General features: G+C 41.2%; 1 protein-coding gene across 4 annotated transcripts in view; it reads right to left on the bottom strand.

Annotated features, from left to right (window-relative positions):
- abcc8 (ATP-binding cassette, sub-family C (CFTR/MRP), member 8) overlaps positions 1 to 15,299 on the bottom strand; it is a 61,321-nt gene that overhangs the window by 11,488 nt on the left and 34,534 nt on the right. For 2 of the 4 annotated variants that reach the window (XM_041938240.1, XM_041938241.1), the window contains 9 exons: positions 10,113 to 10,145; positions 8,508 to 8,546; positions 8,119 to 8,217; positions 5,845 to 5,929; positions 5,409 to 5,489; positions 3,201 to 3,338; positions 2,716 to 2,841; positions 2,411 to 2,507; positions 258 to 505 (listed from right to left, as the gene is read on the bottom strand). In XM_041938240.1, the coding sequence (XP_041794174.1) occupies positions 258 to 505; positions 2,411 to 2,507; positions 2,716 to 2,841; positions 3,201 to 3,338; positions 5,409 to 5,489; positions 5,845 to 5,929; positions 8,119 to 8,217; positions 8,508 to 8,546; positions 10,113 to 10,145 (946 nt within the window). Of the gene's footprint in view, positions 1 to 257; positions 506 to 2,410; positions 2,508 to 2,715; positions 2,842 to 3,200; positions 3,339 to 5,408; positions 5,490 to 5,844; positions 5,930 to 8,118; positions 8,218 to 8,507; positions 8,547 to 8,713; positions 8,744 to 9,039; positions 9,046 to 10,112; positions 10,146 to 15,299 lie in introns of all 4 variants that reach the window. The other 2 variants (XM_041938242.1, XM_041938244.1) reach the window with 2 other exon arrangements.

The following is a 15,299-nucleotide window of genomic DNA, read 5'->3' as shown; positions in this document are numbered from 1 at the left end:
TGGAGGAAAAAAATCAATTGTGTCGTAAAATTCTTTAGTGTTTAACATTCCAACAAACGTCTCGGGGATCCCTCAGATTTATCTTTGATTTAGATTTATCCACTGGCTTTATCATTTTTTCTTGAAAAATTATCCAAATGATTGAAATGTGCCCCCTTAAAAGCTGTGACAATCAAGCCGAAAAGTTATTAGAGTCATAAACACATCAACACAGAAACGCTTCAATGACAACAAATCAATTCGGAGTGGTCTCTCACCTGAACGACAGAGCAGTTTCGAGCTGTGGCTTCAATCTTGGCCGCAATGACATGTGACGTCCAGTGTGCCAGCCAGTAGTCAATGGCGACCATGAGGGAGTGTTTGAGGAGCTGGGACAGGAGGAGCAGGGTGAGCAGGAGGAGTCCGGCCGAGGACAGGTAGGTGCCACAGGAGCGCCACGGGATGGTGGCGCGCTGACGCATTACCTGCGACAGGTTGTCGTCGTCGTCGCTTTCCAAAGACTCCTCTGGGATCAAGACAAAGAGGAGTTAAAACATTATGGAGTCTTGGTTTAGTTTCGCTTTTATCAGGCCGAGAAACAGATTTATTTTGGTTTAAAATACGGATTTGTTTTTTACTTATTTCTGTATTTAACTGCAGTGACTCACTGCTCATATCCTCCCTGACGTTCCTCCTCCTACCCCCTTCCCTGATATCTCATTATCTTTGTTTGCTCTCTCCGTCCTTCATTTTTTTTTGGACACATTTCTCAGATTTTGTCCTCATGTGTCTGTCTGAAGAACCGCTACTACCACAGGACAGAAGAGAGGAGAGAGAATAACAGAGAAAAAGGGCCAAAGGAGAGGAGAAACCACAGAGGAAGTAAGCTACAGGCTACAGTATCTCTATTCATGGTCTCCAACACCAAGCAGATGCTCATTCCCATCAATGGCGTGTTTTTCAGGGGCAAACGCAGCAGCCATGACACCCCGAGGAGTTGAGGAGCTATTAACGACCTCCCGCCTCCTCTCCAACCCTGTTGTAAATATATCACATCACATCATGCGGCAAGCTTTGGAGCATGAGGCTGCATGTGGGAGTCTAGGAAGTTCAGACAAGGTGGAGGCAGAGAGGAGGCAGAAGAGAGTAGAGGAGGGCAAGAAAGGGACAGTGAATGACTGGCAGGGCTAAACGCACTACTGCTGCCATCATTTACTAAACAATCATGCTGGCATTAAGTAGTGTTTGAGGAGCAGAGTGACAAATGTTTGGGGTGAGAAGTGAGAAAAATAAGCGACTAAATGGAAGATGAGGTTCTAGGATGGTGGGAGAAGCTGACTGCGATTTGCTTGCAGCGTCAAGATGCCACAGACTTTTTCTTTTCTTTTCTTTTCAGTCCATGCTTTCTGGGCACACCTGCTCGATCGAACATGAAGGCAGCACCTGATGCAGGAGCCATCGCACAAGTCCACGCAGGGGTGCCACCAGCACGCGGGAGACAACACAAAACACAGATAAAGAGTACAGCCACCGCGCCTCAGCATCTTCTGCGACGGCCGCACATTCAACAGCAGAGACACACACAGATACTGAAAAGGATCAGATTCAGTGTTTGACCACAGCAGGAGGCCGCCAGAGAGAAGGTGGTGTCATATCTGGTTCATGACAAAATCTAAAGAGAAGCCAAGACACCAAAGCCAGAGAGATCAGTAAGGCCTGGAGCATTAAAGGCTCATTTATGCTCCCTTTACATACCAAAATAGATATGTCCATTTCAATCAATGTAACCATCACTGCCCATTTACTTCCATGCATCCTTTATGTGGGCCTGGATGTTAATACATCCACTAGTGGGCAGCTCAGAGTCAAGAGTTACAGCACAAGAGTTGAGCACAGACATGGCGATGGTGAAGGAGATTGTAATAACTTTCTCCTGAAGAAAGAGGCTATTGTTAAAATTTCTCCGGCCTATGGTTGTCATTCTTGACCTTTTGGCAACACTGCCCCCTGGTCCGTATCCGTAAGCTTTCAGAAAACGTACACATATACGGACGAAATAAATGCAGAAGGCTCTGTACGTTTCTGCATCTAATGCTGAGCATAAATGAGCTTTAACACCCACAAAATGTTTACTTTGCATACGCAGGACAGAATAAATAAAGACGAAAGGACCAGAATGAAACACAGGGCATTTGTAGCGACTGCAAACATTGCAGCAGGTGTTCACATTAACATAAAGCTACAGTTTCAGTGTAACAGGTGGTGTGCCTCAGCAAATACACACAACAGCAAAAGGTAAATGATACTGTCTTTATTAATATCAGTGTACACCCACATACACATTATGATCAGGCTGAAGTCAGTAAAACACTGATTGCAACCGTCCAACTGTTGTTTAATGTTGCCACGCTCTTGTCCTGTGAGTCCTCACCTTCCTCGTCCTCTTCAGTCCTGATGGCCTCTCTGGAGTACATGGCCCTGCGAAGGTTCTTCCTCTCCAGATCTGTCATACTCGCTGCCACCGTCTCCTAAAGGAGGCACAAAGATAAACATGTGATGTTCACCAGGAAACAAAGACTGCACTCTGTGGAGACACTAAGCAAACAGCCGGGCAATCAAACTTTCATTCCAAAGACTGTTGCTCCTGAATCTATAAACTAATTGAATTACCTAAAGCAAAGAATAAAAAAGTCATTAAGGAGTCATTAGGACTTTGAATGTCCAGTCATTAATCACCTTCTCAAACTCCTGGTCCTGTCTGTGCATCAGGGTTTTCCACTGCTCAAAGAGTTCAGGCTCAGAGTTCTGGATGTCCTTCAGAGTACCTTCAGTCTGGATGGTGCCATCTTTCATGGCAATGATCTATCAAAACACGCACACGCACACGCACACACACACACAAAATTAGAGAGAAGGAATGCATCTTTAGTATTAGCTGGCACTGGAAATCAGTCTTTATGCGCTCTGGGATATTTCTGAGATAAACTGTCTGCATCCCAAATGAAAAGACTATAATGTTTGCATCATGAATAATATAACAGCATCTCAAATGGACAATCTCAATTACTTTGGCTATTAAAGAGTAAAAGGGTCTGTAACTCCACAGTTTATGTCATCAGTCAGGATAATAGCTGCAAATATATGTGTCTGTTTCACACATACACAGCGAGCAAGCCAGCCAGACAGACACACACACACACACACACACACCCTGGGCTTACCCAGTCTGCATGTGGTAAATACTGAAGTTTGTGTGTGACCAATACCACCGTCCTCTTCTCCTCTCTCAGGAGCTTGAGGATGCCGTCCTGCATCAGATGGTCACTCAAATGGATGTCTAAGGCAGAGAATGGGTCATCCTAAAAAATACATAAACAGACAAAACTTCAAAGGGAGGAGAAAGGAGGAGAGGGAAACTTCCAATCTTCCTCCAGAACAATAAATATTTCTAACTAAATAAGCAGCAATGAAAGTATGGCAATAAAAATCCTTAGTTGTTATCTGATAACAGTTTAGTTCTCAAACTAATTAACAGTAGTAAACTTCACTGATTTTTTAAAATATCTGCTTATTTTGAATTTGATGCAGCAACACATTTCAAATGAGTCAGGACAGGAGCAACTAAAGACCGGGAAAGTTGTGGAATGATCCAAAAACTCCTGTTTGGATCATTCCACAGGTAAACAGGTTGATTGGTAACAGGTGATAGTATCATGATTGAGTATGAAAGGAGCATCCTGGAAAGGCTCAGTCGTTCAAGAGCAAGGATGGAGCGAGTTTCACCACTTGGTGAAGACATGATTATATAAAGGATAAAGCAAGAGTTTAAGAACAATTTTCCAACACACAGTTGAAAGGAATTTATGGATTTCACCATCTACAGTCTATAATATCATCACAAGATCCAGAGAATTTGGAGAAATCTTTGCACAGAAGGGGCAAGGCTGAAAACCAACACTGAATGCTCTGTGACCTTCGATCCATCAGGCAGCACTGCATTAAAAAACAACATGATTGTGGAAATGATATTACTACATGGGCTCAAGAGCACTTCAGAAAACTGTTCATCGCTGCATCTACAGGTGCAAGACTCAAGACTCATCTGAGATGGACTGACCAAAGTGTGCTGCAAGTGCACATTTCAAATTGTTTTTGGAAGTCATTGACGTTGTGTCCTCTGGGCTAAAGAGGAAAAGACCATCCAGATTGCTACCAGTGCAAAGTTCAAAAGCCAGCATCTGTTAGTATGATGGTGTGTTAGTGTGGCGTGTGTAACGTCTGTGAAGGCACCAGTAATGCTGAAAGATACAAGCAGGTTTAGGAGCAACACATGCTGCTATCCAGACGACGTCTTTTTCAGGGACGTCTCTGCTTGTTCCAGCGATAAAGATAATAATTTGAACATTAAGTGTATTGTCTTTGTATTGCATTTGACTGAATATAGTTGAAATGAGGATCTTAAGGCCTTTTAGTAATAAAAACAAATACGTTCATCCAACCAAAGATTCATACCGAACCATTTAACCATCTTAACAAAACACACAGGTACAAAGCAGGACTGACACCACTAGACACAATTACATGACAATTGTCAGGAAAGTGTTTTGATTGGACGAAAAAAGGGGGTCAGTACTGGGATTATTAAGTAGGTTGAAGAAAGTCCAGCCCAGAAGCACCAAAGACCAGGTTCCATATCTTGATGAATCCCCTATTGTCATTAATTGTAGGTCAGTTTCTTCAAAGCATCATCTAATTACATCAATCCTCCACTTGCTATACGAACAACAGTCCACACATCACCTGCTATAAAAAATTGAAGGCGTGATAACTTTAAATCATAACCAATCAAAGTGATCACGTCCTCCTTTACTTCTCTCCAAGGATGTCTGTGTTCTAGTCCATCTCCAAAACACGTGAGAGCAGCAAATAATTGATTGGCCGATTGATCGTTTCAGTCATTTGTCACGCAAAAATTCCAAAAAACCACTGGTTATGGCTTTTCAAATGAAATGATTTACCTTGTATCTTATGGCCTTAGACTGTCAGACAGACTAAACAAGAGAATTGATGAGGTCATGCTGGCCGCTGAGTAATTAGGATTTTTTGCACTACTTTTTAAGATTTAATGGACAAAGGATAAAAGATTGATAATGTTGCAGCCCTAGTTATAAACATTTAATACAGAGTGATTAATATTATTATTTCAAACTGTCAGCTAAAAGTTGCCCTTCAGCTGGACTAAAGACAGTGTGTTGCTATTTTTGTCTCACAGGAAGGGCTTCAAAAATAGAATCACATCTGAGTCTTCAGGTAAATTCCTTGTAAATTCCAGGTAAATACTGATAGACTGCATGCTAACAAGGGTAAAGGTGCAGTCCAACAACTGAACACATTGCTTTTCTGTGTGTGTGTGTGTGTGTTAGACTTACAAGAAACACCAGGTTGGTCTGCTGATACAAGGCTCTGGCTACGCTGATTCGCTGTTTCTGTCCACCTGACAGGATGATGCCCTGCAGCAGAGGGCAGGAAAGCATGTGACGAAGACTTTACTACGAGGTTTTACTACAAAGAGGAAAGAGTGACATGATTACATCCATAAATGCCTGTGGCACCTGTCCCAAGAGTAACAAAGGAGATCACCATTTATTTCCTGCATTACTGGTGCATGAAGAAACCCGACATGACAGTGCTTGGTCTGAACAAGGTCAGGCCAGCTCCCTACAGACAAACATCAAATCCTCGCTGCACAGAAGTGATTCTGCAGTACAGTGAGCCACAGTGGGAGCTACAGTATGGCCAGATCCAGAAAATAATAAGATCGCACAGGAATTGAAAGAAAACCATACACTTTCCTGTGATACTGACCCGCTCCCCAACCTCTGTCTGGTCTCCCTGTGGAAGGATGTCGATGTCAGGCTGAAGAGAGCAGGCCTCGATGACAGCTTTGTACCTGGCGGGCACAAACACAGAGTGAATACAGACTGAATACTGATGAGAGCAGGTGTTAATACTGGACAGACGAATAAGTGTTACTTATTTGTAACACTGTGGCCAATTATTTAGATATCATTAATTTGATTGATACATATCTTATATCAGATAATACAACTCATAAAAGTCTCTAAACATGACCAAGAACACTGAAAATGAAGAAGAGGTTTTACCCTGAGTGCAAAGAGATGCACACTGGAACAAATTTCAGAACAATTTCAGTGAACAAAATCAATCATTCACTCGAGTTCAGATGTAAATGAATAGCAAATATCATGGTATCAAGACTAATTGTCGACAGCTATGCTAACTGATCTGTGAGGCTGCTCTTGGGCACTAAATGCTAAAGTTAATATGCTAACCCATGTTCACCATCTCAATTTAGTGTGTTAGCACGCTACAAAAGGATTATTCAGTTCATTGGCTTAAAATATAATCAGCACCAGACTGTAGAGAAGTCGAGCTGTAAACACGGTCACACATGAAGGCAGAGCTACACCTAAGCCATAATGGCTGTTGCAGACAAAAAGTTCATTATCAATCTCAAACCTTTGGTCTTTTGTGGACAAAAGCTGGAGTGGGACAGCAACAAACATCTGGGTGATTACAACAGCCAGACCACACAATAACATAATTGGGAAGACCATCTGGATTTTGCCAGCAGGACAAGACAGAGGTGAAGAGAGACGTGAAGCACATGACAAAGGAGACAGTGAGGACAGGTAGTGTAGGGTGGGCAAACATCGCCTTTTAGAACATCTCCACAGCAACAAAGCACAGTGGTCCATTAGATGCATTTTAAAAAAACAGTCTGTTAGAGCGGGCCCGGCTGCAACCATAGATGCAAGCAGCTGACCTTTCAGAGAGACCATTTGTTATGAGGATGAAAATTGTGAACGTGTTTGACTGCATGTCAGTGTGTACTTTTGATTGTGCCCACGCAGGTGAAAACTGAATACTGTGTTGTGCCAGGAAAGAAACTACAGACACTCTGCACAGTGACAAAGCGGACACTACACACCTTCAGCCAAGAAAAATCCTAGCTTGAGGTGTCTCAGTGTCAAAACAGTTTATCTGGAAAGTCACCACCAGGCTTATTTATTTATTTCTTTTTTTTTAACTGGACTCTGTGGCCTTAATCAGTCATCCAAACATCTAATTTACCACATTGGCCTCAGGGAGCGGGAAGGTTATTGCCTTTATTTGGCTTAACAGCTTGGCTTGACAACAATTAACAACTCTGAATGTCATTTTAAAGGAGAATGTCCTCAGGCAGCTAGGTTTATTGTGATTATAGGTGCCACAATCACAGCCCTGCAGCAATAAGTTCAATAATTCATGTGGAGAAAGGAGCTTGCACACAGTGGCTACTGATGCACAGGTACAGTCTGGAAGGTTGTGTTCAATGTGGAACACATACACACAAAAAATCAACAGAAATCGATTAAGATTAAAAGAAGAGTTTGCACTGCTAACATTGTTTGAATGCTTTATTGATCAATCAACTAAATACTACTCTTCTGCTCTTCTTCAGTCAGTTTATTAGGCACACCTAGCTAAAACTAATGCAGTCTAATACAACAGTCCTGTTTCTGATATTTAGTTTACCACATTTATATTGTATCAATGACGGTAGACTGAATGAACCCTCATGGACCTCCATTTGAATCAATTTGGCCTGCCGCATATCATCCCATCAAGCCACATTGAAGAATGAGTGTCTATGGGCAGCTCATATCTCAGCTTCAGGAAAACACTTACCTTTCTTACCCTTTCTGCACTTTCCTTCATCAGCACTTTGCTCATTTTTGTGTGTGTGTGTGTGTAATGAATTGCATCTACCTCTGGTTGCAGTCCCCTGGTGGCCTCTGGGTTTACAGCGCCAACCACCAATGTCTGAGTCAGCCACAAGGCCTTTCCCATCTCTCTCCTCTAATTTTTCTGTCATCTCTGTAATGTCTACTCTGATAAAATAATAAAATGCCCCCAAAAATTAAAAAATATCTCTGGTTATGTCACAACTGTGTGTTGCACACTCTTCTTGACCTACCAAACAGCAGCACTCGTGGACAGGAGTTTAAACCTCAACAGATGTAACAATTATACAATCAGATTTTTAAACCACTCAGGGCAGGTATGAGGTCTTACCTCGGTTTGATCATGGGCATCTCAAAAGTGATGTTCTCCACAAGTGTCGCATTCAACAGCCAGGGCTTCTGGGAAGCGTAGGCCACAGCACCTCTCTTCCTACCGGAGGTTTTAAAACACATGCAGACGTGTAAAAACAAACGATAATCTGCTCTCTATGTTTGGGTTGAGAAACTGTTTAACCATTAGACCACAGGGACTCAGAAGCTTCAGCGCGTAAGGAACAGGTCCAGCCAGGGATCATTAAAAGACTGTGGTGAATTTATGAAGTCAATACGTCAGCTGAGGGGGGTGGGAGGGAATCATTTTTTCTCTGTTATCTTCAGTGGATTTCTAGCTCTGTGCACAACAGTGATGCGTATGTGCAGCATGCTGTTGTCCGAGCTCACCTGATGTCTCCGTCCCCTGCCGCATCTCTGTCTGTGGGACTGCACGCACGCACGCACACACACAAAAAAAAAAACATTAGGCAGTCACAATTTGTACTGTTAAGCCAAACATAACAGAATATTGACATGACAATCACTAACTCCACCTTATTCCTGTAATGATTAACAAAAAACAAACACACACACACACACACATAACCATCTACTCTTCCCTCACTTGAGTAATCATATCACTGCTCATCAGCAGCCCAAACACAAACAAGCCAACCACTGCCCTACATGAACACATCTATCATTAGCTGTGATCTTATCCTTCCTAAAAATAACGCCCACACCCGCCCCCCACCCAATTTTTCTTCCTGTAATTTGCTGACATGGAAATCAGCTTCAGCCCGTTCGGACTCTGACACATTCAATTCTCAGAGGATCTGATTCCTCGGGCTGAGATTAGTACGTCAACACGAGTACTGCGGCTATTGAGGTGTTTGTTGCTGCTCGTTGATATCTTGTTCATCTTATGTTTGGGTCTCACTTTAAGCTGCCCTGTTTGAGCTGAGAGAAGAATGATTTGTGAGTAAAATGTCTTATCAAATAAACAGTGAAAACAGATCTAACTTTCTGTTGTGTTGTGAGGTAGTCTAATCTAATTTTACTTAAAGGGACTGCTGAGGCTATCTAAAGCCCCTTTCACTCATGCAGTCTATCTCTGAAATGTTCAGGAGCATTTCCTGCATGCACTTACAAGCATGTAAAGGGTTACAGCCACCTGACAAAAGGCACTTTTACATGGAGTGAGCAAACCAATCACAAGACTCTGCAAAATTTTACTACTCAAACTAACATTAGGTTGTTAATGGGGTGAGGTACAGCCTCATTAAATGAATCTTAAATGACATAACTTAAAGAGCAGTGAACGTCAGTATTATGTTTACACAGCACATAGACGCCGTCTATGCCCACTGTGGCCCGATTAGACGATAAAAACAAACATATGTGCTGCCTCATACTGTTATTCGCCAGGCAGTTGACACTCACACCCTGAAAACATTATGCTATCCATAGACACACAGAGCCACAAGTTTCATGTTCTGTCAGTGTCTGGTTAGACAGAGAGAGCAGCATCAGCCAGTGGCAAGACACCAGCTGTCAAATGCTAGTTTGATATACTGGCGCTCAGTATGCAACATGGATGCCTGTGTGCATGTGTGCATGTATGCATGTGCGGTTCTAGAGTGAAAAAACAGTGAATGGCACGGCCGGATGAGCTACAAATAGAAATGTTCACCATTGTAAGCTGTTAGTTAGCTAAACCACTGACAATTATCATCTATAAACAGCTTTATTTATAATACTGATTTATGGCATCCACTGTTAAGTTAATGTGCAACAGCTGAAGCAAAAGTGTTTCCTCTCTCTCTAAAATAGTGTATGACAGTATGTGTGCGCTTTGAAAATACATTTTTAATGTATGTGTCCTCGGGAGTTCATCTCAGATTTTCATGCAAGTTCGAAACTGTTCTATAAGGCACGAAGAAAAGTACATGGTGGCAGTGCTTCACGTGTTTAGGTGCTTGGGCTTTTTTCCACTTAACTCTGTGCACTTACCTTTCATCTCCCTCAGACTCCAGATTTGGAAAGCTGTAAAAAATGGAGAAAAGAAAATATAATTCTGCAATTGCTCCTCATCAGAAGTCAGAAATCATACAGTGAAAACTCCCTGAGGCTGGGGGGGGGGCTTATGAAGTCTGGTTACTGAACGTGAAAATGCCTTAAAACTAATAAAAGCTCTTATTTTAAGAAAAATCAAATACCTCACAGTTGACACACACAGAAATGCACACACGCACACACATGCACATGACCACTCACATTAAGACTCAGCTCTAAAATTCATTAAGATCTGATTGGTTGTTTGGGGCTTTGCACATGCTCAGTAGACGCCGCAGTGTATTTTTAGGCTTGACAAGTTGACACCTCTCTCAGTCGTCCTGAGAAGGTGACTCTGATGACGTGTGAGTGCATGAGAGCGTCGGCTGATTTACACCAGTTTACTGCAGCGCCTTTAAAAAGGCAGAGAGCACAGCTGTTAGGACATGAGCTGGTGACTGACATTTAAGAAGCTCTGACATGTCACAGGCGTACATATAAACACCAGTGTTACTGACTGCAAAAGAAGGAAAAGATATTGAAGTGAACGGTGTCAGCAGCTCTGTTCAGGAGGTGTTAAACTGAAATTAAGCCCCATACATCGCAACAGCAATGGAGAGTTTGTGAAGAATGTATGTAACACACTTTATGTACATTTTTGTGCGTAGCTTTACATTAATTTATTTTTATTCATTCACAGTTTTATATATATATATATATATATATATATATATAAAATCAATTTTTGTTAGACAAATAATAAAACTCGCTATTGGAAATTATAAAATAGACCTTACAGTATATAATCCTGTTTTTTAGTTTTAGCCAAAAACCTCAATATTGAGTTCAGTTAAATTCGTTTCTAACAATTTTAATCAGTTATTTTTTTTTATCAAAAACATATAAACACAATAAATAAATAAACAAAATAACAAAAGTGAACAGAACAGGTCAGTAAGCCATATAGGCTCACACAGTAATACACCTCCCCTGAAATTAATGTGTAGAGATAAAAAAATATATATATATATATGGTGTGAATTGGTAAAACAAAAATCAATTTAAATTCACAAAAAAGAGCAAAGCACTACTGTTCAGCTGTCATCTGCAAAAAAGAAGGCATCACAAATTACATAACAACATTTTACATTATTAAAAACACTAATATAACTTATTAAATATGTCAAAAAATTACAACAAGCTCTTAATCTTAAATGACATGGAGCTTGTCTTTTCATATCCATGCACAAAGAAATCTCAAGGAATACTGGCTGTGCCTGGTTTTCCCAAAAGGAAGGAATCAGTCGATTATTACAAGAATTCATTTAAGAGCTAAGTTTGAAGATGATGGGATACGTTAGCTTTTATTGGACTACGTCCAGTGCACCACGATCCACAAATATTTGATTTGGAAATATGCATAACTTACTGTGTAAACATGTTTCTTCGTTTCACATAAAAATGATAAAGGTTTTACAATGGGGATAGATTGATTATTACTTCTGTTTGTGAATCATAGTTAACATTTGTGAATTGTCTTCTGTGGATTATTATGGAAGTATTATAGTCCAGTAAAAACATTCAAATGGGATGGCAAGAGTAGAAATACGTCATATAAAAAAGTTCAACCTTTCTGTCAAACTCAAAACCTAATAAGCCTAATTCACAAATATCACATGAGAAATGTGGAAAAATGAATTGAAGTTTCATTAGTTATCAGGGCTAAACAGAGCAATTTCTAACAACACACAATTAAAGTAACCTTCAAGTACCTCATCAGACCTCATCAACTAATGACACTTGGAAAACACTGAAGCCTGAATGGATGGCTGATTGTCTTTATCCTGCTGCCATCATAAGAGGATAATGATGCTGGAGCTGATGACTTACAGCTTTTATCTCTGACTGAAGCCGAGGGCGATTTCCCCTTCATGTCAATCAACACCTTTATGTTCTGAACGTGGTGTTAGAGGTGGATACATGAGGGAGCTCTACAAGACAGTTTCTATCAGCAGTGAGAAACTCGAGTTTAATCATCAAAGCCAGACTGAGGAACTTCCCGCATTTTCAAACTGTCTTCAATTAACTTAAACATCCATCATTAAAACATTTCAGACCCCTAACGACGACGGGGCGTAATGGAGCATGTTCACTGCGATGACCACGCCTGATAATGGCTGATAACGCTTTCCCGTTTGTCTACAAACATTCATTTTGGGGTATCATTTGGGGTCACAGCCTCACTATCACTCGCTATGCTGCCCGGTTTTTAGAATGTGGATCTTACTGCACGCAAGATATCCAACCTGCATCACTCTGGCTGGAGGTCAAGATAAAGATAGTTCACTTTGAGGACGAAGAAATCCCACACCCACCCTGCTCTGTGCTATGTTTGGAGTCGGAGAGTAGAGGGGCGAGGAAGACACCCGGAGCCAGGGGGAGCACATGGGATAGGAACTGTACAACTGTAGCGGCAGTGGTGGTGGAAACGACCGGTTGTAAGCAACTGCCACAGCATATAGACACTAAAAGCTTAAAGCATGAGCTGCTCCCGATGATGTTGTCATGCTGACTGCTGTTTTATCACTATATAAACTCTTTTTTTGACTTCCTATAATGTTACATATTGCTTAACAGCTCAGAGAAAAGTGAAATACTTTGATTTAAAAATGTAGACAGAAGCAAAACTGCACTGATGAGAAAGCATCATTAAAACTTTGCAAAAAGTCACAGATCAAATAGTGGAGCTTGTGATGAGATTGTTTTACCAACTGCTGTTTCCGAAGGTCAGCAATGAACATTCAATTTCAAGGAGTCCTTTAAGTGCTCAGGAAAAAAGGAAACTCCATGGAAATTGGGTAACTCCATCTGCTGTGGAAGATCATGTGCTATGATCAAAAGCTCCAGAACAGCTACTAAACGATCCACAAATAGTTCTTTATTACTTGATTATATAAACACATGCAGCATGTGTCCTCAGGAAGCACGACATGAGCACCATCAGCTGATCAGTAATAGCTGAGTCCCAGAGCCACCAAACGCCTTCAAACAAGCCAACAAGGCCGTCCTCATGAATCTGACAAGCTTGCATGCTCACTCTTCTGATTAGTCATTCTGTTAATCACATGCTGCTCTCATTAATCCTCTGTTGTCTTTTGCTTTATGTGCATTTCTTATCTCAGGGACTTCCATCTGCTGTGTTTCGTTCTCATACTGTACCCCTCACCCTCTCAGATACAACTTTTCATTCATGTGTGGCTATAAATGTTCCCGACCGAGACGCAGCACAATAACAACAAACACAGACAAACTCCTCTGAATGTGTATGTGAATGCTTCATCAGGGCAAAGCCTAAATGACAGCTCCTTAGTCTCTCCTGACACATGATGAGTAAAAGGATTCATCGCCCAGCACGGTGCACAATCCAATCTAATATCAGAGGAAGTGCCAGCACAGCCCTGGCAACTAACTGCGTGAGTGTGTGCGGAGCTGGCTAGTAAAGGGAACTAAACTCTGTCGACATGTGGAGACTGATAGCAGTGCTATCCTGGGCAGGTGACGAGACATTCAGATGTGGGAGATGAATGCTAATAACTCCCTGAATGCATCAAGCAGGACATGAGAAGTCAGTTTCAGCTAAGCTATTGCTAATGGGCTCTACTTCTCTACATACAATGGGTTGACTTAAGCTTACACATACATTTTAATTGGACATCGACATTCCGCAGCAAGATATCGACTTTCTAATAAAGACTCCACATGCTACAAAAAGCGATGAAAACAAACTATTTCAGAAAACACATCTTACAAAACGCAACATTTCAGAAAAATAACATTTCAGAAAACACAAGTTCTGAAAACAAGGCTCTCAAGATCACTTGCATTTTGCCAGTTTATAATGAAATACAGGAAAATTAAATTTTGAGCATAGTGGTTTATCCTTGACATTTGCAAAACTAGCTTTTTTCTGGAGCTTTCGCCCTTGTCCCACAGCCTTCTTCAGTGATATATGACATGATGTATGATGTCTCATTACATGACTAAGGTTTCTTACTTAGATCACAACAACTGAGCAGTTTCAATTCACTGAAGAAAGCTGCTGGATGTGGGGAAAGCTCTGGGTAAAGCTAGTAAGTGACCTTTAACATGAGAGTATAAATATATAAAACTGCTCACAACTCAGACATTTCCCATCTGTTCCAAGAGGTTGCGAGTAAAGATTGCTTTTCTTTGAGGAATCACTTGCTAAAAAGGCCTGGAAACACTGGTTTAGCAAATGCTTTTGTCCTAAGTGACTCATAATAAGTGCTTTCAACCTGCAGGGAAATATGAGCTAGATGTAGTCAAAACTGTAATTGTCAAACCAGCAACCTTAAGAAAATAAAGTGTGAACACGGCTTTGGAAGGTGCCATCTGAAAAGGCGGGCGTCTAGCCTGCAGCCACAGCGAGTCTGTTGTGATTCCTCATGACTCTTTGACTAATTCTGGGTCAGTGGTGCATGAAAGGACCCTTGCGTTCCTCTGTATCTGTCAGCCATAAAAAATAAAAGCTGCAATATCAGCTCTATTTCACTGACCTACAAATCCATTTGTGTTATATTGCCATGTCAAGTTAAGAGGTCTGATTTTGATGCTAATTACATTGGCTTGTCAGGGACGTACAATTTATTGCTGCAAGAAAACATAAGTAAAAGCACTCAACCGTCCCTGACAGACCAATTACCAGAGAGGTTTAAAAAGTATGAATCAGAGCAGTCCGGGTCTCCAAGAGGAGCAATTCTCTTCATATTAACCTTTCACCTCTGATTGAATTTCATCGCAAGAGTGGTCTCTGTAACATGCAGTACATGGGTCTCCCTGAGGACACGTATATCATATTGCTTCGTAACTAAATAGATGGGGAGGTGGTTGATATGCTGCAGTGACTACTGTATGGATACTGTTAATCTTAATAAGACCACCACTTCCCTGTTGAAGGAAAACCCTGAAACACATAGAGCATCATTTTACTGTATTCAACCATAGGAGACACTTAATCACAGTAAATATCAGATAATTAGGACAAAACATGTTTAGCATCATCCTTCTGCACTCGCCTAGCAACTTGATGTTTACAGGAAAATCATAACTATACCTATACCTACA

The sequence above is a fragment of the Chelmon rostratus genome, chromosome 6 (assembly GCF_017976325.1).
Source record: "Chelmon rostratus isolate fCheRos1 chromosome 6, fCheRos1.pri, whole genome shotgun sequence".
NCBI lineage: Eukaryota > Metazoa > Chordata > Actinopteri > Chaetodontiformes > Chaetodontidae > Chelmon > Chelmon rostratus.
Note: the sequence above shows the minus strand (reverse complement) of the source record. Positions and strands in the feature narration are given on the sequence as shown.